General features: G+C 40.6%; 2 protein-coding genes across 2 annotated transcripts in view; one reads left to right on the top strand and one right to left on the bottom strand.

Annotated features, from left to right (window-relative positions):
- Positions 1–2,286: 2,286 nt before the first annotated feature.
- Positions 2,287–13,511, top strand: klf4 (Kruppel like factor 4). Its single transcript, XM_079834738.1, has 5 exons — positions 2,287–2,538; positions 2,667–2,790; positions 5,929–6,646; positions 11,565–11,729; positions 11,967–13,511. Exons 1-5 carry the CDS (start codon positions 2,534–2,536, stop codon positions 12,140–12,142), a joined length of 1,188 nt encoding a protein of 395 aa, XP_079690864.1. The 5' UTR covers positions 2,287–2,533; the 3' UTR covers positions 12,143–13,511.
- A 3,249-nt stretch (positions 13,512–16,760) lies between these two features.
- rad23b (RAD23 homolog B, nucleotide excision repair protein) overlaps positions 16,761–24,122 on the bottom strand; it is a 43,629-nt gene continuing 36,267 nt past the window's right edge. The window contains 1 exon segment of the mRNA XM_079835969.1: positions 16,761–17,574. Within this exon segment, the coding sequence (XP_079692095.1) occupies positions 17,461–17,574 (114 nt within the window). The 3' untranslated portion in view covers positions 16,761–17,460.

A 24,122-nucleotide genomic window follows, 5' to 3' on the forward strand; every position in this document is an offset into this window, starting at 1 on the left:
AATAAAGCGCACTGGAGTTGTGTGAGCGCGACCTGATGTGACGTCACAATCATAGTGCATTGTGGTCTATGGATCCCCATAATGCACTGCTGAATTAATTCCCGCGACTGAATCATCCATCCATTCGTTTTCAAGAGCGCTGGTCCAATATGGGCAACCGAGTAACATCATACAGGTGTAACTTCCATCTTAAAGGCACAGTGTGTAATTACTCGACTCAAAGGCGTGTCTTGACTCTTGAGTGGGCGGAGCTTTTATTCTGCCGCGAGCGCTTCCGCTTATTCCGCTCATGCGTGTGTGTGTGCGCGTGTGTGTGTGTAACGCAGCGCTGTTTTGTCATATCACACACATTACACTCTAAAAAAATGCTGGGTTAAAAATAACTCAAGTTGGGTTGAAAATGGACTAACCCAGCAATTGGGTTGTTTTAAGCAAACATTTAACCCAACCGTTGGGTTAAAACGACCCATTCACTGGGTTAAAACAACAAAATTGCTGGGTTAGTCCATTTTCAACCCAACTTGGGTTGTTTTAAGCAAACATTTAACCCAACTGCTGGGTTAAAACGACCGATTAACTGGGTTAAAACAACCCAATTGCTGGGTTAGTCCATTTTCAACCCAACTTGGGTTGTTTTAAGCAAACATTTAACCCAACCGCTGGGTTAAATCGGCCCATTCGCTGGGTTAAAATAACCCAATTGCTGGGTTAGTCCATTTTCAACCCAACTTGGGTTGCTTTAAGCAAACATTTAACCCAACCGCTGGGTTAACACGACCCATTCACTGGGTTAAAACAACCCAATCGCTGGGTTAAATCGGCCCAATCGCTGGGTTAAAAAACCCAATTGCAGGGTTAGTCCATTTTCAACCCAACTTGGGTTGTGTTAAGCAAACATTTAACCCAACCGCTGGGTTAACACGACCCATTCACTGGGTTAAAACAACCCAATTGCTGGGTTAGTCCATTTTCAACCCAACTTGAGTTATTTTTAACCCAGCATTTTTCACTCGCCACCTTCCCTAAGCACTTACACATTTTGAAGTGCACTCATCTTCGTCAGGTGGGTGAGGGAAGTGTATTTTGACGGTCACTTCATGGCAGATCCATAGACCACAATGCACTATGATTGTGACGTCACATCACACATCCTCATAATGCGATTAAAATTGGATTTTGTCAATATTGCGATTAAACTTTACCTCATGTAAACACAATAATTTGACTATAATAATGCGATTAAGCTCATAATCGTATTAACATACTCGCATTAAAAAGGCATGTAAACGCCTTAATCGCAATATAGCGCGGACGTGAACACAAGTTTCCTCTTCTCCAATCACTACTCGCTATAAATATTCACAACGTCCAAAAATATGTATTTTGAATTTGATGTGAGCAGAAACAGCCGGTCACATGCATACTGTACGCCTATCTGAGTGTGGTATAACTTATTAGCGAATAATCAGAATAATAATAAAAAGCACGTAAATCGAGTGAGGAGTTCGATTACGACCTTACTCGCATTGCGATTATTGGTGCACATGTAAACTAATCAATGATCCAAACAGTGTCTAATAACACACATCAGATATTAAAACGGTTTCCGGTTACTACACAATAACACCTGATGCGAGGATGATGTCACTGATGGGCGATACACACACGGGACGTGTCCAGGGTAAAATCACTGATTTAAACATTCTTGGACACATTTGGGATAATGCACTAATATAGCCTATAACACTGGCTTCTGGATATTTGAATCCCAAAATCTTACATATTGTGCCTTTAATGAATGAGGGGAACGGCATTTCATCACAAAAGAAATCCTACACATTTCTAACTTCCATTGTCGGTGCAAAAAAAAAATGATTAGCGTTAATTACAGACACACCTCATGGGAGCAGTTTGCGGTGTGTGTGAACACCGTGTTCAAACTGATCACGCACGCACACACACACACACAGGTGTCATTGGAAACACACACGCACGGGGCGTCTACGCGTCTTCCACACACAACTAACTTCTTTATTTGTGCTGTACTTTGTGTTTGATCCGAACAAATCGTGACGTTTCGCCGGTGATTCTCACTTTAGTCCCGGTTGCTAACAAGCACATGTTTGTGTGGATACAAAATATCGGCCCGGTGCCAGATTTTTTTCCTCCGCGATGACGTCACCGCATTTTTTTTTTCTTCTATTCTTTTTTTTTTTTTTTTTTGCGGTTGCCGTGCAACGAGAGGCGTGTCCGGGGTTTAAGAACTAGGCGAGGAAAGCCCTGCATGCATCTGACGAATCACTCGAGTCCAGACAGCGGAGAGCTCGCGCGTCCCGAATGGCACCGAGAGGGAGATAGGGAATCCCCGACGAAACGAAACCGAGCCGGTTCGCGAGCGACCCATTAGCATGGCGCGGAGACGCGTTTGATGCGCGCTTCGGACGGGACTGTCACCGCTCGCGGTGTTTAAACACTTACTTTCCTCAGAGGATTTCATTTTGAACTGGACGCGCCTGGAAGCGTTTCCACACTCATGAGGTGCGTTTTGCACTTGGAGGCTCCAATACTTTTTCTTCTGGCTTTTATGTGATGTTTAGGAGCGATAGTTTTCCCAGACCAGCGTGACTAGGATTATTTTTTTTTACCTTTTTACCTTCAATTTGCAGGCAGCCACCAAGTGAGTTTGACAGTATGGCACTGAGCGGCACGCTTTTGCCCTCTATTTCCACCTTTAAGAGCGGCGCTGATGTGAAGCACACGGCCATTATGAGACCCGGACCTGCCAGTTCGGTGAGTAGCAAACAGGTGATGGTCCGCGATCAGTTCACGCGCACGCCGGTGAGATTATGTCATCGGCTCATAGTTATTCCTCGAGCGGCGCTGCCGCGGCAGGGGCGTGAACCGTCGCACAACATCTGACTTTCTGTACCGTGCACTGATTATTTATCCTCCACTTCGGGTTTGATTCCCTTAAAGAGTCTTTAAGTAATTCATAACAACGGATTAAAATCGACGCGATTATTTAGCGTGCAAGAATAAACGTCTGAGATTAGATAACGCGCTGATTATTTATCTTCCACCTCAGGATGGATTCTCTTATTTGGACACATAATGGTGCATGAAAGAATCATCAGATTAAACATAACATTAGTGATTACTTACACTGGGTCGACCCAAGGGCTGGGTAAATATAGGACAGATGATTTAACCCAGCATTAGTAGATTCATTTTTACTATAATACTAACATCTTCATACATGAGTTAACTTAAAACCACATCGTTTTTAATACATATTGCCAACATTTAAGGTTGTTTAACAAATATCATAAGTAAAAAATGTAACATTTAGAAGTTATACAGGTGTAATCGTCCAGTCTCTGGATCTCGTGTTCAGCGGGGGAACTTCTGACTCCAGACCGCCGCCCTGAGTTATGCCATAACCTGTCCATAAACAATCAGAGTACAGTTCTGAGGACATATTTTAACATCATAAGTATTCATATTCTTTATCTTTTTGAATAAAATCATACAATTTTATACAAGGCATCAGCTGTTTCCATCACGTGAAAAACGATGTGACACTCGTTTAGGCGACACGTAGCATAAAATTAAATTATATACAGCACAATAACGTATTTATAGATAAAATAAAATGTACACAAACCTGTATTTTACTGAAGATGTGCACCAATTTGATGGAGCTGCTCTGCTCACTCCTGAAGAGGTTGTGAAAACTACTCAAACACTGGGTTGTCACGTCTGACCCAGGATCTGAGTAACACACAAACTACTCAAACACTGGGTTGTCACGTCTGACCCAGGATCTGAGTAACACACAAACTACTCAAACACTGGGTTGTTACGTCTGACCCAAGATCGGAATAATACACACAAACTACTCAACACTGGGTTGTTACGTCTGACCCAAGATCGAAATAATACACACAAACTACTCAAACACTGGGTTGTTACGTCTGACCCAAGATCGGAATAATACACACAAACTACTCAACACTGGGTTGTTACGTCTGACCCAAGATCAAAATAATACACACAAACTACTCAACACTGGGTTGTTACGTCTGACCCAAGATCAAAATAATACACACAAACTACTCAAACACTGGGTTGTCACGTCTGACCCAGGATCTGACTAACACAAAAACTACTCAAACACTGGGTTGTTACGTCTGACCCAGGATCTGACTAACACAAAAACTACTCAACACTGGGTTGTTACGTCTGACCCAAGATCAAAATAATACACACAAACTACTCAACACTGGGTTGTTACGTCTGACCCAAGATCAAAATAATACACACAAACTACTCAAACACTGGGTTGTCACGTCTGACCCAGGATCTGACTAACACAAAAACTACTCAAACACTGGGTTGTCACGTCTGACCCAGGATCTGACTAACACAAAAACTACTCAAACACTGGGTTGTTACGTCTGACCCAGGATCTGAGTAACACAAAAACTACTCAAACACTGGGTTGTCACGTCTGACCCAAGATCGAAATAATACACACAAACTACTCAAACACTGGGTTGTTACGTCTGACCCAAGATCGGAATAATACACACAAACTACTCAAACACTGGGTTGTCACGTCTGACCCAAGATCGAAATAATACACACAAACTACTCAAACACTGGGTTGTCACGTCTGACCCAAGATCGGAATAATACACAAAAACTACTCAAACACTGGGTTGTCACGTCTGACCCAAGATCAAAATAATACACATAAACTACTCAAACACTGGGTTGTTACGTCTGACCCAGGATCTGTGTAACACAAAAACTACTCAAACACTGGGTTGTAACGTCTAACCCAAGATCGAAATAAGACACAAAAACTACTCAAACACTGGGTTGTCACGTCTGACCCAAGATCGAAATAATACACAAAAACTACTCAAACACTGGGTTGTAACGTCTGACCCAAGATCGAAATAATACACACAAACTACTCAAACACTGGGTTGTCACGTCTGACCCAAGATCGAAATAATACACACAAACTACTCAAACACTGGGTTGTCACGTCTGACCCAAGATCGAAATAATACACACAAACTACTCAAACACTGGGTTGTCACGTCTGACCCAAGATCGAAATAATACACACAAACTACTCAAACACTGGGTTGTCACGTCTGACCCAAGATCGGAATAATACACACAAACTACTCAAACACTGGGTTGTCACGTCTGACCCAAAATCGAAATAATACACAAACTACTCAAACACTGGGTTGTTACGTCTGACACAGGATCTGAGTAACACAAAAACTACTCAAACACTGGGTTGTCACGTCTGACCCAAGATCGAAATAATACACACAAACTACTCAAACACTGGGTTGTCACGTCTGACCCAAGATCGAAATAATACACACAAACTACTCAAACACTGGGTTGTCACGTCTGACCCAAGATCGAAATAATACACACAAACTACTCAAACACTGGGTTGTCACGTCTGACCCAAGATCGGAATAATACACACAAACTACTCAAACACTGGGTTGTCACGTCTGACCCAAAATCGAAATAATACACAAACTACTCAAACACTGGGTTGTTACGTCTGACACAGGATCTGAGTAACACAAAAACTACTCAAACACTGGGTTGTAACGTCTGACCCAAGATCGAAATAATACACACAAACTACTCAAACACTGGGTTGTCACGTCTGACCCAAGATCGAAATAATACACACAAACTACTCAAACACTGGGTTGTCACGTCTGACCCAAGATCGAAATAAGACACACAAACTACTTTGATTTGGGTAGGAAAAATAACCCAAGATTTATTGGTGTAGCATGCAAGAATAAATGTTTGATAACCATGTCTGTGAGACTCACCTTATCTTCTTCCCTCTTTCTGTGTCTCTGTGTTTGGAATAAGAGATGGCAGGAGGAGATGAAACGCCCCTGCATGTCCTCAGGTGGGACTTGCACTGACCTGGACGTCCCCTCCGTAATGCTCAAGAGGGAGCCGGAAGATCTGGACCAGTTGGACTATGACTTCATCCTGTCGAACAGCATGTTACAGCAGCAGCAGCAGCAGCAGCAGCAGGAGGAGGCCATGGCCAGCTCCTCCAGGACGTCCCCCACGTCTTACCCCTACCAGATGCCCTCTCCTCAGGGCCAGGACATGTTGTACAACATCCCGGACATCAGCGACGTTTCTCCCTCCGGAGGTTTTGTTGCGGAGCTGATGAGGCCAGAGCTGGATCCTGCATATCTTCAGCCCACAAGCCTCCACGGGAAATTTGTGGTGAAGACCACCAGGGACATGACTGATTACGGCCAAGGGCTTAGCATTAGCAAAGGCGGCTCAATGCCCGACCTTCCGTTTGTATGTCCTAGGATAAAGCAGGAATGCCCTAGCCCGTGCACCATCTCCTGCCCAATGGACAGTCACTTAGAAGTGAACTCGCGGCCGGGAGTCAGTCAGCGGCCCCTGTTGGACCCCCATGGTTTCAGCACAGGCCGTTTGGGGCCCGGCCGCTCTTCCACATCATCTCTCTCTCCGGATGAGCATCCTCAGGTTCTGGGATATCACCCCTCGCCGGGCTATTCCGGCTTCCCGCAGACTCCTGGACAGCCGCTGCAATACCAAGGTCAGTCACAACTCGAACTGATATTCTTTACTTTTTCCTACCTCCATAGTTCATCTCGTACACACCCATCTGTAATTATTAAAGGGTAAGTTCACCCAAAAATTAAAATTACTCAAGCCATCCGAGGTGTGTGTGACATTCTTCTTTCAGACGAACACAATCTGAGTTATATTAAAAAATGTCCGATAATGGCAGCCCAAAAAAGTGCATCCACCCATTGTAAAAGAGCTCCACACGGCTCTTGGGGCCTTCTGAAGCGAAAGAAAAATATCCTTACTTAACACGTTATAAAGTCAAATATCTAGCTTCCAGCAGACCGCCTTCCATACTCAACTTACGAAAAAAGTGTAACGCCTCTAGCAGTTCATCGTCACGCGAGTTACACTTTTTACAATACATCCGACGTCATCGTCACACTTTTTTACGCTATGTCCAACGTCATTGTCGCGCCAGTTAAATTTTTTACGCTATGTCCGACGGCATCATCGCGGCAGTTACGCTTTTTATGCTATGTCCGACGTCATTGTCGCGCCAGTTACATTTTTTACGCTATGTCCGACGGCATCGTCGCGCCAGTTATGCTTTTTACGCTATGTGCGACGGCATCGTCACGCCAGTTACGCTTTTTACGCTATGTCCGACATCATTGTCGTGCCAGTTACGCTTTTTACGCTATGTCCGACGTCATTGTCGCGGCAGTTACGTGTTTTACGCTATGTCCCACGTCATTGTTGCGGCAGTTAAATTTTTTATGCTATGTCCCACGTCATTGTCGCGCCAGTTAAATTTTTTACGCTATGTCTGACGTCATTGTTGCACCAGTTCAATTTTCGACGTCATTGTCGCGCCAGTTAAATTTTTTACTCTACGTCCGACGTCATCGTCGCACCAGTTACGTTTTTTACGCTATGTCCGACGGCATCGTCGCGCCAGTTACGCTTTTTACTCTACGTCCAACGTCATCGTCGCGCCAGTTACGCTTTTTATGTGACGTCCGTCGTCATCGTCGCGCCAGATTCGCTTTCTATGTTAATTCCGACGTCATCGTCGCGCCAGTTCCGTTTTTTTACGTTACGTCTGACGTCAACAGTCAGTTACGCTTTTCCCGTGAGTTGAATACGGAAGGCGATCTAGATATTTTACTTTATAACAAGTTAAATATGGTTATTTTTTTGCCATTTAGAGCTGTGTGGATAGAAGCTTGGATTAGCCAGGATATAACTCCGATTGTATTCGTCTATCCTCGCCTATTCGGATGGCTTGAGGGCGAGTAAATCATGTGGTCATTTTTGGGTGAACTTTCCCTTTAAGTGCTCCTGAAGATCTTAAGCTTGTTCAAGTGTGTTTGATCTAACGCTGGCCTCTTGAACTCTCTGGCAGAGCTGATTTCTCCAGCCGAGTGTTCGTCACACGAGTTATGCTTTTTACGCTAAGTCCGACCTCATTGTCGCATCAGTTACACTTTTTACGCCACGTCCGACGTCATCGTCACATGAGTTAGCTTTTTACACTAAGTCTGACCTCATTGTCGCACCAGCTACGTTTTTTACGCTATGTCCCACGGCATAGTGACACAAGTTACGTTTTTTACGCTATGTTCAACGTCATTGTCCCGCCAGTTACATTTTTTACTCTACGTCCGACGTCATCGCGCCAGTTGCGCTTTTTACGATAAGTTTGACCTCATTGTCGCACCAGTTACGTTTTTACGCTATGTCCCACGGCATAGTGATGCAAGTTACGTTTTTTACGCTAAGTCCGACGTCATTGTCGCGGCAGTTACGTTTTGTACGCTATGTCCAACGTCATCGTCGCGCCAGTTACGCTTTTTACGCTACATCATCGCCTCGGCAGTTACACTTTTAACGCTACGTCATCGCCTTGGCAGTTACGCTTTTTAGGGCACATCTGACGTCATCGTCGCATCAGTTACACTTTTTAGGGCACGTCCGACGTCATCGTCAGATGAGTTATGTTTTTTACTCTACATTCAAAGTCATTGTCGCGCCAGTTACGCTTTTTACGCGATGTCTGACGGCATAGTGACTTAAGTTAAGTTTTTTACGCTATGTCCAACGTCATCGTCGCGCCAGTTACGTTTTTAAGCTGTGTCCAACGTCATTGGCACGGCAGTTACGTTTTTTACCCTACGTCATCGCCGCAGCAGTTACGCTTTTTAGGGCACATCCGACGTCATCGTCAGACGAGTTACGTTTTTTACTCTACGCTCAAAGTCATCGTCGCGCCAGTTACGCTTTTTACGCGATGTCTGACGGCATAGTGACTTAAATTACGTTGTTTACGCTATGTCCAACATCATCGTCGCACCAGTTACGTTTTTTACGCTATGTCCGACGGCATCGTCGCACCAGTTACGCTTTTTACGCTATGTCCGACGTCATCATTGCACCAGTACCGCTTTTTACGCTACGTCTGACATCATCGTCATGCGAGTTATGCTTTTTACGCTACATCCGACGTCATCGTCGCGGCAGTTACGTTTTTTACACTACGTCCGACGGCATTGTCGTGCCAGTTTTGCTTTTTACACTACGTCCGATGTCGTCGTTAAAAAGCGTGAGTTTCGCTTTTTACATCAATTCCGATGTCATGGTTGTGCCAGTTACGTTTTTTTACGTTACGTCTGACGTCAACAGTCAGTTACGCTTTTCCTTAGAGTTGAATACGGAAGGCAATCTGCCGGAAGCTAGAGTTAAATATGGTTATTTTTATGCCATTTAGAGCCGTGTGGATAGAAGCTTGGATTAGCCAGGATATAACTCCGATTGTATTCGTCTGACAGAAGAATGTCACGCACACCTAAGATGGCTTGAGCGGGTCATTTTCATTTTTGGGTGAACTTTCCCTTTAAGTGCTCCTGAAGATCTTAAGCTAGTTCAAGTGTGTTTGAGCTAACGCTGGCCTCTTGAACTCTCTGGCAGAGCTGATTTCTCCAGCCGAGTGTTCGTTACACGAGTTATGCTTTTTACGCTAAGTCCGACCTCATTGTCGCATCAGTTACGCTTTTTACGCCACGTCCGACGTCATCGTCACATGAGTTAGCTTTTTACACTAAGTCCGACCTCATTGTCGCACCAGTTGCGTTTTTTATGCAATGTCCCACGGCATAGTGACGCAAGTTAGGTTTTTTACGCTATGTTCAACGTCATTGTCCCGCCAGTTAAATTTTTTACTCTTCGTCCGACTTCATCGCGCCAGTTGCGCTTTTTACGCCAAGTTTGACCTCATTGTCGCACCAGTTACGTTTTTACGCTATGTCCCACGGCATAGTGACGCAAGTTACGTTTTTTACCCTAAGTCTGACGTCATTGTCGCGGCAGTTACGTTTTTAACGCTATGTCAAACGTCATCGTCAGGCCAGTTACGTTTTTTACGCAATGTCTGACGGCATAGTGACTTAAGGTACGTTTTTTAAGCTATGTCCAACGTCATTGGCACGGCAGTTATGCTTTTTAGGGCACATCCGACGTCATCGTCGCATCAGTTACACTTTTTAGGGCACGTCAGACGAGTTACGTTTTTTACTCAACGTTCGAAGTCATTGTCGCGCCAGTTACGTTTTTTACGCTATGTCTGACGTCATTGTCGCGGCAGTTACATTTTTTATGCTATGTCCGACGTCATTGTCGCGCCAGTTACGTTTTTTACAATATGTCCGACGGCATCGTCGCGCCAGTTACGCTTTTTACTCTACGTCTGACGTCATCGTCGCGCCAGATTCGCTTTCTATGTTAATTCGTCACGCCAGTTCTGTTTTTTTACGTTACGTCTGACGTCAACAGTCAGTTACGCTTTTCCCGTGAGTTGAATACGGAAGGCGATCTAGATATTTTACTTTATAACGAGTTAAATATGGCTATTTTTTGTGTGGATAGAAGCTTGGATTAGCCAGGATATAACTCTATCGTCGCCTATTCGGATGGCTTGAGGGCGAGTAAATCATGTGGTCATTTTTGGGTGAACTTTCCCTTTAAGTGCTCCTGATGATCTTAAGCTAGTTCAAGTGTGTTTGATCTAACGCTGGCCTCTTGAACTCTCTGGCAGAGCTGATTTCTCCAGCCGAGTGTTCGTCACACGAGTTATGCTTTTTGCGCTAAGTCCGACCTCATTGTCGCATCAGTTACACTTTTTACGCCACGTCCGACGTCATCGTCGCATCAGTTACGCTTTTTAGGGCACATCCGACGTCATCGTCAGACGAGTTACGTTTTTTACTCTACGTTCGAAGTCATCGTCGCGCCAGTTATGTTTTTTACGCTATGTCCGACGTCATTGTCGCGGCAGTTACATTTTTTATGCTATGTCCGACGTCATTGTCGCGCCAGTTAAGTTTTTTACAATATGTCAGACGGCATCTTCGCGGCAGTTACGTTTTTTACGCTATGTCCGACGTCATTGTCGCGCCAGTTACGTTTTTTACAATATGTCCGACGTCATTGTTGCGCCAGTTACGTTTTTTACAATATGTCCGACGTCATTGTCGCACCAGTTACGTTTTTTACATTATGTCCGACGGCATCGTCGCGCCAGTTACGCTTTTTACTCTACGTCTGACGTCATCGTCGCGCCAGATTCGCTTTCTATGTTAATTCGTCACGCCAGTTCTGTTTTTTTACGTTACGTCTGACGTCAACAGTCAGTTACGCTTTTCCCGTGAGTTGAATACGGAAGGCGATCTAGATATTTTACTTTATAACGAGTTAAATATGGCTATTTTTGTGTGGATAGAAGCTTGGATTAGCCAGGATATAACTCTATCGTCGCCTATTCGGATGGCTTGAGGGCGAGTAAATCATGTGGTCATATTTGGGTGAACTTTCCCTTTAAGTGCTCCTGATGATCTTAAGCTAGTTCAAGTGTGTTTGATCTAACGCTGGCCTCTTGAACTCTCTGGCAGAGCTGATTTCTCCAGCCGAGTGTTTGCCTGAAGAGTCCAAGCCCAAGCGGGGCCGGCGCTCCTGGCCGAGGAAGCGGATCGCCACACACACCTGCGACTACGCCGGCTGTGGAAAGACCTACACCAAGAGCTCTCATCTCAAAGCCCACCACAGGACTCACACAGGTACTGTAAAAACAACTGAAGGCGGAGTTCAGTTGGCAGGTGGTGCGATCCCTATTCAAACAGCAGGTTGATCCCTGTTGAAATAAAACCACAAGCCAGTTCGACTTCCTCTTCTATTCAATAGACGAAAAGGACGGGCAACGTTCGCCTCTCTCTAATGTGACCCGAGCGAGTTTGATTGTTCTCGTTAGGACCTGAGGGTGAAGCGCTAACTGTTGCGTGTGTTTGTGTGTTAAGGAGAAAAGCCGTACCACTGTGACTGGGAGGGATGTGGCTGGAAGTTCGCCCGTTCGGACGAGCTCACGAGGCACTACAGGAAGCACACGGGACACCGGCCGTTTCAGTGCCAGAAATGCGACAGAGCCTTCTCTCGATCCGACCATCTTGCACTGCACATGAAACGCCATCTATAACCAAAAAAAATGGAACTGGAACATACGGCCCCCCCTAAAAAAAGTGAAGAGACTAAAGTGAACCACGTGTTGCCTTTGAACAAGAGTCAACGAAACTCCATGACGAGCTGTGTCTTCCACAGCATCAGGGTTGGGACTTTTCTCTAAGTGTGTGTGTGTATGTGTGTGTGTGTGTGTGTGGTAATCCCTACATTATGGGGACAAAATGTCCCCACAAAGATGGCAATATCCGAAATCCTCATCCTTGTGGGGACATTTTTTGGTCCCCATGAGGAAAACATCTTATAAATCAGACTAAGTGATGTTTTTTGAAAATGTAAAAATGCAGAATGTCTCCTGTGATGGGTAGGGGTGTGTGTGTGTGTGTGTGTGTGTGTGTGTGTGTGTGTGTGTGTGTGTGTGTGTGTGTGTGTGTGTGTGTGTGTGTGTGTGTGTGCGTGCGTGTGTGCGTGTGTGTGTGTGTGTGTGTTGGGTAGGTTTAGGGGCAGTGTAGGGGGATAGAAAATACAGTTTGTACGGTATAAAAACCATTACGCCTATGGAAAGTCCCCATAAAACATGAAAACCCAACATGTGTGTGTGTGTGTGTGTGTGTGTGTGTGTGTGTGTGTGTGTGTGTGTGTGTGTGTGTGTGTGTGTGTATGTGTGTGTGTGTGTGATGGGTAGGTTTAGGGGCAGTGTAGGGGGATAGAAAATAGTTTGTACGGTATAAAAACCATTACGCCTATGGAAAGTCCCCATAAAACATGAAAACCCAACATGTGTGTGTGTGTGTGTGTGTGTGTGTGTGTGTGTGTGTGTGTGTGTGTGTGTGTGTGTGTGTGTGTGTTTATTACCCCTTTTTGTCGTCGTCTTCCAAACATGCTGGTGATCCTTTCCGTTGCACACTGGGACAATACTGGAACGTGCATCTACTTACCGACAAATCTTGGAGATGCCAAGTGCCAAAGTAAAGCATATATCAGGGAAACATTATAGATGATGTGTATTAAAGAGGCCTTTTGCGTTCCATCCCTCAAACACTGATCCGTCTTTCGGTCGCCGCTCACTTCAGGTACTGAGTAACTTATAACTGTGTGTATTCAGTAAAGGTACCAAAGATAAATTGAACTGAAGTCTGTGAAGTCTTCTGGGCGAACGCACGACCTCTCCTTTTCCGGTGATGGCAATCTAAACTGCACTGTGGTCGCGAGGTGCAATAATTTTGATAAGTAAGACATGCATATTTTTATATGAGAAACAAAACAAAAAAAAATAACGGAACAAAGTTGTTTTTGTTTATAGGCAGATTCGTGTAATATAATCTTTTGTACATTTGTAAATATTTTTCATTAAGGTGTCATTTTTTTATGTATTTTATGTATGAATGCAATCCAATAATAAACGGAAAAATTAAAGGTATGCGAGTTGATTTATTGGGTGAATAACGTGCGTGGATTCTTAAGTTCTCAAGGTGTTCATTTCTCTACTAAATTTGCTTTTGCTGCATTTAGTGACCTGCCATTTTAAATAAATACTGTCCAATTATATAAAATATGATGCATTTGTGTTGTATATCAAGGTGTAAAGCCTATAATGCTCTCCTAATTTACAACAATTCAATGTTTGAATATCATAATATGTGTCCTTGGAGCTCAAAACAAGTCATAATCTCATTTTGGCGATCAAAATTATACATTTTTCTTTCATGCCAAAAATCATTTGGATATTAAGCTCATGTTCCATGTAAATTTCCTGTAAATGTATTATTGGTTGTAATATGTATTGCTAATGACTTCATTTGGACAACTTTAAAGGAGATTTGGATTTTTTTGCACCCTCAGATTGCAGATTTTCAAAATATTGTCCGATCATAACAATCCATAAATCAACGGAGAGTTTAATTATTCATCTTTCAGATGATAAAACTGACCCTTATGATGGTTTTGTGGTCCAGGGACACATATTTGAATAATCTGTTATTCATTAAGTGAATAAACACTGCCCAATTACAAAATATGATGCATTGGTGTTGTATATCATGGTGTAAAGCCTATAATGCTCTCCTAATTTCAACAATTCAATGTTTGAATATCATAATATGTGTCCCTGGAGCTCAAAACAAGTCATAATCTCATTGTGGCGATAGCCAACAATACATTATACAAATCAAAATTATACATTTTTCTCTGATGCCATACCGTAAATGTGTTATTAGTATTAATATGCATTGCTAAGGACTTCATTTGGACAATTTTAAAGGAGATTTTCTAAATATTTTGATGTTTTTGCACTCTCAGATTCCAGATTTTCAAATATTGTCCAATCATAACAAACCATAAATCAATGGAAATATTATTTATTCAACTTTCTGATGATAAAACTGACCCTTATGACTGGTTTTGTGGTCCAAGAACACATATTTGAATAATCTGTTATTCATTAAGTGAATAAACACTGCCCAATTACAAAATATGATGCATTGGTGTTGTATATCATGGTGTAAAGCCTATAATGCTCTCCTAATTTCAACAATTCAATGAATATCATAATATTTGAATAATCGGTTAATTATTAACACCTGAACTCAAAACAATAGGAATGAGCGTACAAACAGAAATCAGATGATATCCCCTTAGTTTCTGTATTATTTAAGCTCACTATCATCTGTGAATCAAAGAGAAGTATGTCCATGTGCAGTGGATATCAGTCAAAATTATGTTTTATTGGCGCGCTTTCGGATTTATAAAGCCAAATGTTCTTGTTAACTGTCACGAACTTGCTGATGTGCTGTTTTTATTACGCTTGATTTTAGAGCCAGTCAACTCCTACTAAAGTAATGAAATAGTGCTTTGATTAATGATTGCCGCAGGTTTATGAGCACATGTGTGCACAGGTATTAAACACACATAACAAAACATGATGGAATTTACTGCGTTAAGAAATCTGTCATGATGCTTTAATTATTATTATTTTTTAAATGCGCGCAGAACATTATTTTAATATTTTCCTAGCTATGCTATATTTTGGATCACATCTGAAAGTAGATCAAATGAGTGCTTTTATACACTGAATAAATGTGTAGGCTTGTTTCCAGCCGTGGTCAACAGCGCCCACTGGAGGACAAACAAGGTCAGTTCGCTTGGTTTCACGTTAAAGGGTCAGTTCATCCACAAATAATAATTCTGTCATCATTTACTCGACTTAAGTTGTTCTAAACCTGTGTGAGTTTCTTCCTTCTGTGGAACTTAAGTTTTTTTTTTTTTTTAAAGAATACTATGGAAATCAATGGTGACCAGAAACTGTTTTAGGCATTCTTCAAAAATATCTTCTTTTAAGTTACACAGAAGAAACTACAGGTTTAAAACAATTTACAGATATGCTTTGGTAAATCGTAGGCTAATTATGACATAAAAAGCCGTGTTTATGACATTCAGAGTAAAAATATGACACATATTTCGCCTTTTTGTGTCATAATTAATATTTACAAAGCATTTTTTGTCTTATGTGGCGGACATGGACTTTGAGACAAAGATGGACATTATTATCGTTGACATTTGGTTCAGCTGAGGCTCAATTCAGTGAATTTGACGTTTAAACAAAATGTATAGGCTATAATTTGGGGAAATGAAAGGGCATCTTACCAAAACACACCTGAAATAAATCAAATAAAATTGGAAAGGCGTTTTAGTGAGTATTTTGTTTCCCAAATATTTGGGAGACATCAAGAACTTCGTCTAACTGACCAAATATATCTATTAATGGCCATTTTCTAGCTCGCTGGTCGTCTTAATCTATAGCATATTTAGTCTGAATATTTAAATAACACATCGTATTTTTGTTACTTACCAGTATGTAACGTCCATCTTGTTATCACTCACGTAATTTATCTCACCTTTGTAAAAGGTTCTTGTTATAATTATACTAATATTTTGTACTTGAGGGGTCAGAATTTCGCGCCATTCTGGTCAGACCCAAAGGCGCGCGCTTTTCAGTCAGATTTGCGACACGATTTTACATACAATTACTAAATATATTGTGTTAAAAAATTACTTGCATTATAACTGTAAAACACTGAATATTTACTCAGGAATATTATATTTGAATAATACATCGTATTTTTGTTACTTACCTGTATGTAACGTCCATCTTGTCGTTGTTATCGCTCACGTTGTTTAGCTTACCTTTGTAAAAGGTTCGTTATAATTATACTAATATTTTGAAGTTAAAGGTCAGAAGTTCGCGCCATTTCCTGTCAGAGACCCGAAACGCGCGCTTTTCTCTTCACGTTCCAGTCAGACGTTTGCGACACGATTTTATACAATTACTAAATCATTTTTTTTAAATCGCTAGTATTACTACTGTAAAATATTGCAAACCCCACACCCTTAAAAAAAGGAAACACCAGTTATTTTTTGTATTTATACACATTGACAAATCCAAATGTTAATTTCTATGTCCATTTCTACTTATAACTTTATTCTGAATAGTAATAATTAATAATTTGATGTTTAAGACATTACTTGCCTCGTCATGGGTGTTTCAGGTGTGTGTATACAGCTTACCGTTTCTCATTTCTGCAATAAAATACACCAAGCCAAACCAAAATATCAAAAATGGGTAATCCGAATTTACGTTGAAAACGTTTATTTCCCTGTAAAAATGACAGTAGAGTGATATTAACGTCAAAACTGTCAAATGATGGAAGTCATATACATGCTTTAATGGTTCTTATGTTTATGAAAAGCCTGCATTTGCCAGTATTACTCAACATCCACAGCAAGAGCCGATTTCCTTAACTGAGGAAATATGCTTATTTAAAAGTCTTTACTGCCATTTAAAACTGCAGTTTAAGTATTCGGGATCCCTATTAAATGGCCAACTTGAATGAACGAAAGAAACAGAAAGAAAAAAAAAACATCCTGAACAATGATTAAACCAAACGTCCCGATCAATCCTGAATCCTAATTCAAGGAACACAAATTCCACAAGCCCCTTGAACCTGCTAGCATGTCCTAACAATGGAGAAAACAATGCTTTTTATTGGTCATAAAAAAAGAATAAATGAAAAACAAACAGGTATCACACAGGCAAATGTTAGATGAAGCAAAGAGGCTTTTACTGATTTCTGCCACTGGAGACCAACAATCTCCAGATGGACGTGCTCATGTCATCCAGTGTGTAAAATTTAGACAGAATAGGACAGCCTGTGTGTGTTTATGTGTGTGTGAGAGAGTGTATTTGTATAGATTTTCTTCTCCAAAATGATCATTCAAAAAGAAAAACAAAAAAAACAAAAAACATAAGAGGGGGGAAATGATCAGGGTGCCACTCCTCCTCTAATCATCATCAAAGTTCTGTTGTAAAAGGAAGTTTGCCGCCAAATTTTCATTCTTCTCACAAGCGAAGTAGGCCTGTATAACGAGTCCTTCTGGGAATCCGAGGGCTTTTAGCTGAGGAGAAAGCACAGAGGAAACATGGAAAGGTTAGATAAGACCACAGATATGTCCGTTTGGGGAAAAGACTCGCGCACCTTTGATGGTTTGCCAGCACAGATCCTCCATCTGTAGCTCTCGCGCTTAATTAAAGGGCCTCGGCGTAATTAGTTAAACTTCAAACTCTGACTTTATGGCTTTAGCGAGTATCTCAAGTCTCTGACAGAGAAAGAGTGAAAAAACAGTTTGAGAAGAAACTCTGGACTGAAACGTGATGATCAACAGCTTGAGGAAAATCATTAAAAAAGTTTTAAACTTGTTAGCGAATTAAAAGAAATGAATGTAGAAAAGACAGACGGCGCGAATCGAGCGTTTGACGCGTGATTCGCGCGAGTTGACATATCTGAACTTTAGCGGATATTCGTGCCGTGTTAACCAATCAGGAGCTTGCTCTAGTAGTGACAATGAGGACAGAATCACATGTGGATACCCGGAGCTGTCGATACATCTTCATACTTTATAGAAATAGGAATAAAAAAGATCTTGCTTGGAAGAAAGTGAGTGAGGAGGTTATAAAATTGATTATAAAATAGCGATCTCGATTCACCCCGTTTGATTTAAAAAAAATAAAATAATAACTCAGCCTTTATTTTGAAAGGACTCGCTTCACTCTAAGCCAATGAAAAAGCGCCTTTTAGTCACGTGTTTCACTCGTCGAGCGAGCGTGGTAGTTTGGAAATAAACAAAATGGATATTGATGAAAACCCAGGTCCTAGAGACGAGAATCAGCCAACCACTCAAGTCTCAAACCAAACTTGTTCCGAAAAAAGGCTCATATTCGGTGGTGTGGAATTGTTGCAGCACCACAAGGTAACGCCACAAATCTTCACCAGCACCTCAAAGTGCAATTTGATGAAGCCGTACAAGGCAAGAGGTCCGAAAGTCGTCCAAAAACGCAGACATCTATTACGTACACCTTGCACAATGCGATGCCATACCCACATAACTCCAGTAGGAGAAAGGAAATAACAGATGAATAACCGTCTAGCAAAAGATATGGTTCCAATATACAACGTAGAACGTGATGGATTTCAAAAGATCATACCGTATTATGAAATTCTATAAAATCACTTGCATGTTCAAATTGGCGAGGTTTAAAAAGACGTTAAAAAGCTCCCGAAACGACAGTGAAAGTGTTGAATCAGAGCGCGCAGATGCTTTAGTGTAGGTGCGTTGTCTTTTAAAGCCAAAAGCAATTTGCTCATTTTGAGAGCTAGAGAAGATGCGCAGTATTGCTGAAATTACTTCTTACAAAATGGTTAACAAATGCCAGATTTGATGTGATTAATCTTTGTTGATTAATTTAATAATAAACATTTGCGGTAATTTCCCGCTTCATAAAACCCTAAACTTGCGAGAGTGAGTAAAATTATGTGCAATACCCGCGCCAAAATTCAGACCCTGTATGGTATCGATTTAATATCGGTACTTCGGTATTAGATTGTGGTTCCGTACCGAAGACAAAATTTGGGTGTCGAGTAGGGTTGGGTATTGTTTGGGTTTTTTCCGATTCCGGTGCCAAACCGATACTTTTAAAACGGTACCGGTGCCTAAACGATACTTAAAAAAAAAAAAAAAAAAGGCCACAAAACGAGGAGGATGAAATCAAATGGCTTTTTTTTTTTTTTTTTTTAATTGAACCATTTATTAAAAGTTTAATGTATACTTAAATGTATGAATATAAATAAATACAAAACACAATTTACTTATTTACAAATTACTATTGACTTTTTTACAAATTCACAGTAAAACCTAAGCCACCCAACTACTACAGGCCTAATATAACTCTAAATAACCGTTACAGTAATAACAGCAGTCGTCTGTATTCTTGCTCCGCTACAAACCAGCTTAAGCTTCAGCTTTATTTTGAAATATGATCATATTCTCTGGCTAAATATTTTAGAACGCATGGCCTTAATGTTTCCATGGCGACACGTCATGCTTCTCACATGACCCACAGCAGCCGCAATAGCGCTGACAGCTCAGTCTCATCGGGTTTATTTCATTTTCTCTTTTTATTCAAAATATTCACAAACATCTTAACTGTGTCACGAACTATCTGATGTTCAAATGTGTGAGTGAATGTGTGTTAGTTGATCTATAAAGCGCAATGTGCGGCGCCATGTTAGTTTGCGCCTCACAGAGATGTATAAAGTACTAGAGACACATACTTGAGTAAAAGTACAAGTTCCTTATCAAAAAAGTGACTTGAGTAGAAGTTGAAGTGCTCTTTAAGCATCACACTTAAGTAGAAGTACTAAAGTATTCAACATTTTTTGTACTTAAGTATTGCAAGTAGTTTATTTTAAAATGTACTACTCAAGTACTGAAAGTAAAAGTACAAGTATTGTGTTATGTAGTCAAAAGTTTGAACATCATATTGTTTTTATTATTTCAAATGATTAAGCTAAAGGACAATCACAATGTTGGTAGGTAATTTTTCTACATATTGTCATATAAATAACCTGAAAATACTGTAGTTCATTAAGATTAAATCTTACTATAACCACTATTACTTAAAAAAAAAATGGGGTAAGCACATTATATTCTCATTTCAAGAGGTGTTCTGAGTAAATTATTTGTTTGTAACACTTTACAATATGGTTTGATTTGTTAACATTTCATTAGTTAATGTATTAGACTAATAACTAACATGAACTAACCATGATCAATACATTTGTTACTGTATTTATAAATTTTTCTTAATCTTAGTTAATAAAAATACAGCTGTTCATTGTTTGTATATGTTACTTCACAGTGCACATTAACTATGTAAACAAATAGAGAGCAATTTGAGCGCAAGACGCTCGTGTTGTTTTAAAGACAGTGAATGCGCGCTCGCGGGGCTCTCTCGCGCGCTCTGTCTCTCTCTCTCTCGCGCGCTGCGCTCTCTCTCTCTCGCGCGCTCTCTCTCTCACGCTCTGTCTCTCGCACTCTCGCGCGCACTCTCTCTCTCACTCATGTGCGGTAATGTGGGTTTGGAATGGAATGATTCGTAACATTTTTATAATTGTAACGAGTAACGATGCAGCACATAAAAAAAATATCGGAGTAAAAGTATTAAACTCATCGAAAATATGTACTGAAGTAAAAGTGGAAGTAAGAGAAAAAAATAATACTCTAGTAAAGTACAGATACTGCCTTTTAGTACTTAAGTACAGTAGTGAAGTAGTTCTACTTCGTTACTATACATCTCTGGCGCCTCAGAATCGGATCTGTCGGATTTACAACACTTGAGTTCATTCTCGTCTCACGAAATACATGAAAGTAAGTGACCAGTGAACTGGAAGAAGAATAGAGTAAACTATATAGTTACTATATAATGTGCATGTATCTGATGTGAATAAAACACGTAACGTTAGTCAAATTATAACTGTCTGAAAGGATTGTCATTGCCGCTTTCATAGACATCAGTGTGTGTTTTTTGCTAGTACTTATGAGCATTTAAATGTCTGAAACCTGAAATAAACATGATGTGGTTGAAAACACTGAATAGTTGCCATATTGGCACCGGGTTTCGGTACCCAACCCTAGTATCAAGCCATACATTGGACAAACGCTACTCAATACCATCCCGCAACTATTTATCATACGTTGCACTGCCAGCTATGTACAAGAAAGTGCGGACTGTAGTTCGAGGCAGAAGTGCAGCAAGCGGATTATTTTTCAGCAACGATGGATTTATGGTCCAGCCGAACAATGAGCCTAACTCTCCACTTCATAGCGACTGATTTCAGTGCCTACAGACTAGGGATGACTCGACACCCCAATGTTGTCTTCGGTACGGAACCACAATCTAATACCGAAGTACCGATATTAAATCGATACCATACAGGGTCTGAATTTTGGCGCGGGTATTGCACAATTTTACTCACTCTCGCAAGTTTAGGGTTTTATGAAGCGGGAAATTACCGCAAATGTTTATTATTAAATTAATCAACAAAGATTAATCACATCAAATCTGGCATTTGTTAACCATTTTGTAAGAAGTAATTTCAGCAATACTGCGCATCTTCTCTAGCTCTCAAAATTAGCAAATTGCTTTTGGCTTTAAAAGACAACGCACCTACACTAAAGCATCTGCGCGCTCTGATTCAACACTTTCACTGTCGTTTCGGGAGCTTTTTAACGTCTTTTTAAACCTCGCCAATTTGAACATGCAATCGATTTTATAGAATTTCATAATATGGTATGGGAGCTTTTCTTTGAGAGAGTTTTCTTTGTGCTCATACCAACAACAAACACACAAGCCTAAAGAGCTCGCGCTTCCAAATTAAGTTGTTTTTCCTAAGTCAAATACACACTAAATTATGTAAAAAATGTCCATCTTTAGTGAGTCGTCACATAAACACAGTCGGTTATGTCTTTTGCGAATTTAAATAGTGCAATAGTATGAGTGCAAATATTATGAAATCTAAACATCACTGGTTGAAACGAACGCTGGAGATTTCATGATATTTAAACAATACGATCTTATGTGCGTTGACGAGTGTTAAAAGAAAATAAATGTCTAACTTAATTAGATGGTTTGAATTATGCACTCGCCTGTCGATCTTTTAATGTCTTATATAAGACAGGATGGGCGAGTGACCGATGCTTGGCAAGGTTTGATGGTTCTTCAGCAGTTTTATAAGCAAAGTAATGCCAAATTTCACGTCTAATCCTCTCTTTATTAATTCGTTTTGTGCGTGTTGAGTGAGAATCAACTGCTGTATTCATTTTGTTCCTCTATGGCACCACATTTGCTGGTTTCGCGTCAGTTTGGGTAGCGCACTGCCATCTAGCGGTGAACTTCGGCACAGCAGTCAGGGTTTTTCCTACATTGAAAATTTTTTGGCGGCCGCCAAAACAAATTTTTGTCCCGCCAAAGCTTTATTTGATGAGTTATTGTGATTCATGAATGATGTAGAATAGATGCTGCTCTTGTAACCGAGTCTCAGAGAGAACGAGAGAGCTCCTCCCCCGCTCGCACTCTCTCGGTCTTCAAAATAAGCATTCTTAGCTTTCTAATATTTCACATATTACGTTAATCAAAATCAAAAGGTCGGAAGACCGAATCCATGTTGCACGTGGCGCTATCAGACAATATGTTTTCCTTTAATTACCGCTGGGTGTGAAATACGCTCAAAAATCATTGACTGATTCTCTGACCAGCTGACATAAAGCATACTTTCAATAAACAAATCCTATCCGGTTATGAAGTGTTTTCTGTGTGTTTACAAATCTTTCGCGATGTTCTAACAGACGGGATTCGCACACAACACGTCTGCAATTGTCCGATTCGCCACATAATGACTCCTTTGAACCGAATCATTTCAACGACTGGTTAGAACAACTGATCTGTCCAACACTGAACTCACGAATCAGTTTAATCATTTACTCAGAACATCTGAAATGAGAACACAAGTGTGCTTACACAATTTAGCAAGAGTGGGTGTAAGAGTTAGTTTTAATTATCCACAGTCTTTCAGCTTATTTATGTTCACAATGTGTAGTAAAATAAATAGCCTATAAATCACTTAGTTTAGACTGGAGTGAGGTGAACCCAGAACAAAGTTGTTATTAGCTAGCTGATAATTTTATAAAATTGTATATGGCAGAAAATAAGGCTATTTGTTCATTTTTTTAATACTACTTTTTAATATTGATATGATTATATACCAAAACAATTATCAGTAAATAGTGTAAAAATGAGGAACAAAAACAAACATCAAGGTATCCCACATGGAAAAATACTACAGTATATTATAGTATATTATAGTAAAATAACTATAGTGTTTTTGAACCATACAATAGTAAAGATACTACAGTAAATTGTAGTATATTGTAGTATATTATAGCATTTACTACACTTTGTTAATTTACTGTCATATATTTACTATAGTACGGTTCAAAAACACTATAGTATTTACTAGAGTAATTTTACTATAATATACTCTAGTATTTTTTCATGTGGGATCAAAATAAGATAAGCAAAAGTTACAAACTTTCTATGAATTTATTTAAAATGTATTGTCAGTATTGTGCTTGCAGATCACGTGGGTAGGGTACTTTTTAACTGTGTGTGTGTGCGTGCGTGTGTGTGTGTGTGTATGGATGACCATGTCTGTCAGCCACCACCGAAGACCATTTTTGACCCAGGAAAAACCCTGAGCAGTATACCGAAATGAGCAAAATCATGATATCATACCGTTTTAAATAAAATATATACCGGTATTTTCCCAGTACCAGTATACCGCACATCCCTACTACAGACTGTTTTTTTCCCTCCGACGACCACAAAGGTGAGATCTTGGCACAGGGACTGAAGGATGCCCTAGCATCTTTGAGTTTGGAAGAGGAGAAAATGGCATGTATAACAAAAGACAATGGATCAAACATAGTGAAGGCAATCTCTGGTCACCTACTTGAATGTTAATTGAACAAAAGGCAAGCAGTTAAAGAGTGTTTTTTCTTTATTCATTGAAGCCTCTATGTTTACAGGCTTGTGGTGATGTGCAATGTTC

This window comes from Gobio gobio (assembly GCF_949357685.1).
Source record: "Gobio gobio genome assembly, chromosome: 14".
NCBI lineage: Eukaryota > Metazoa > Chordata > Actinopteri > Cypriniformes > Gobionidae > Gobio > Gobio gobio.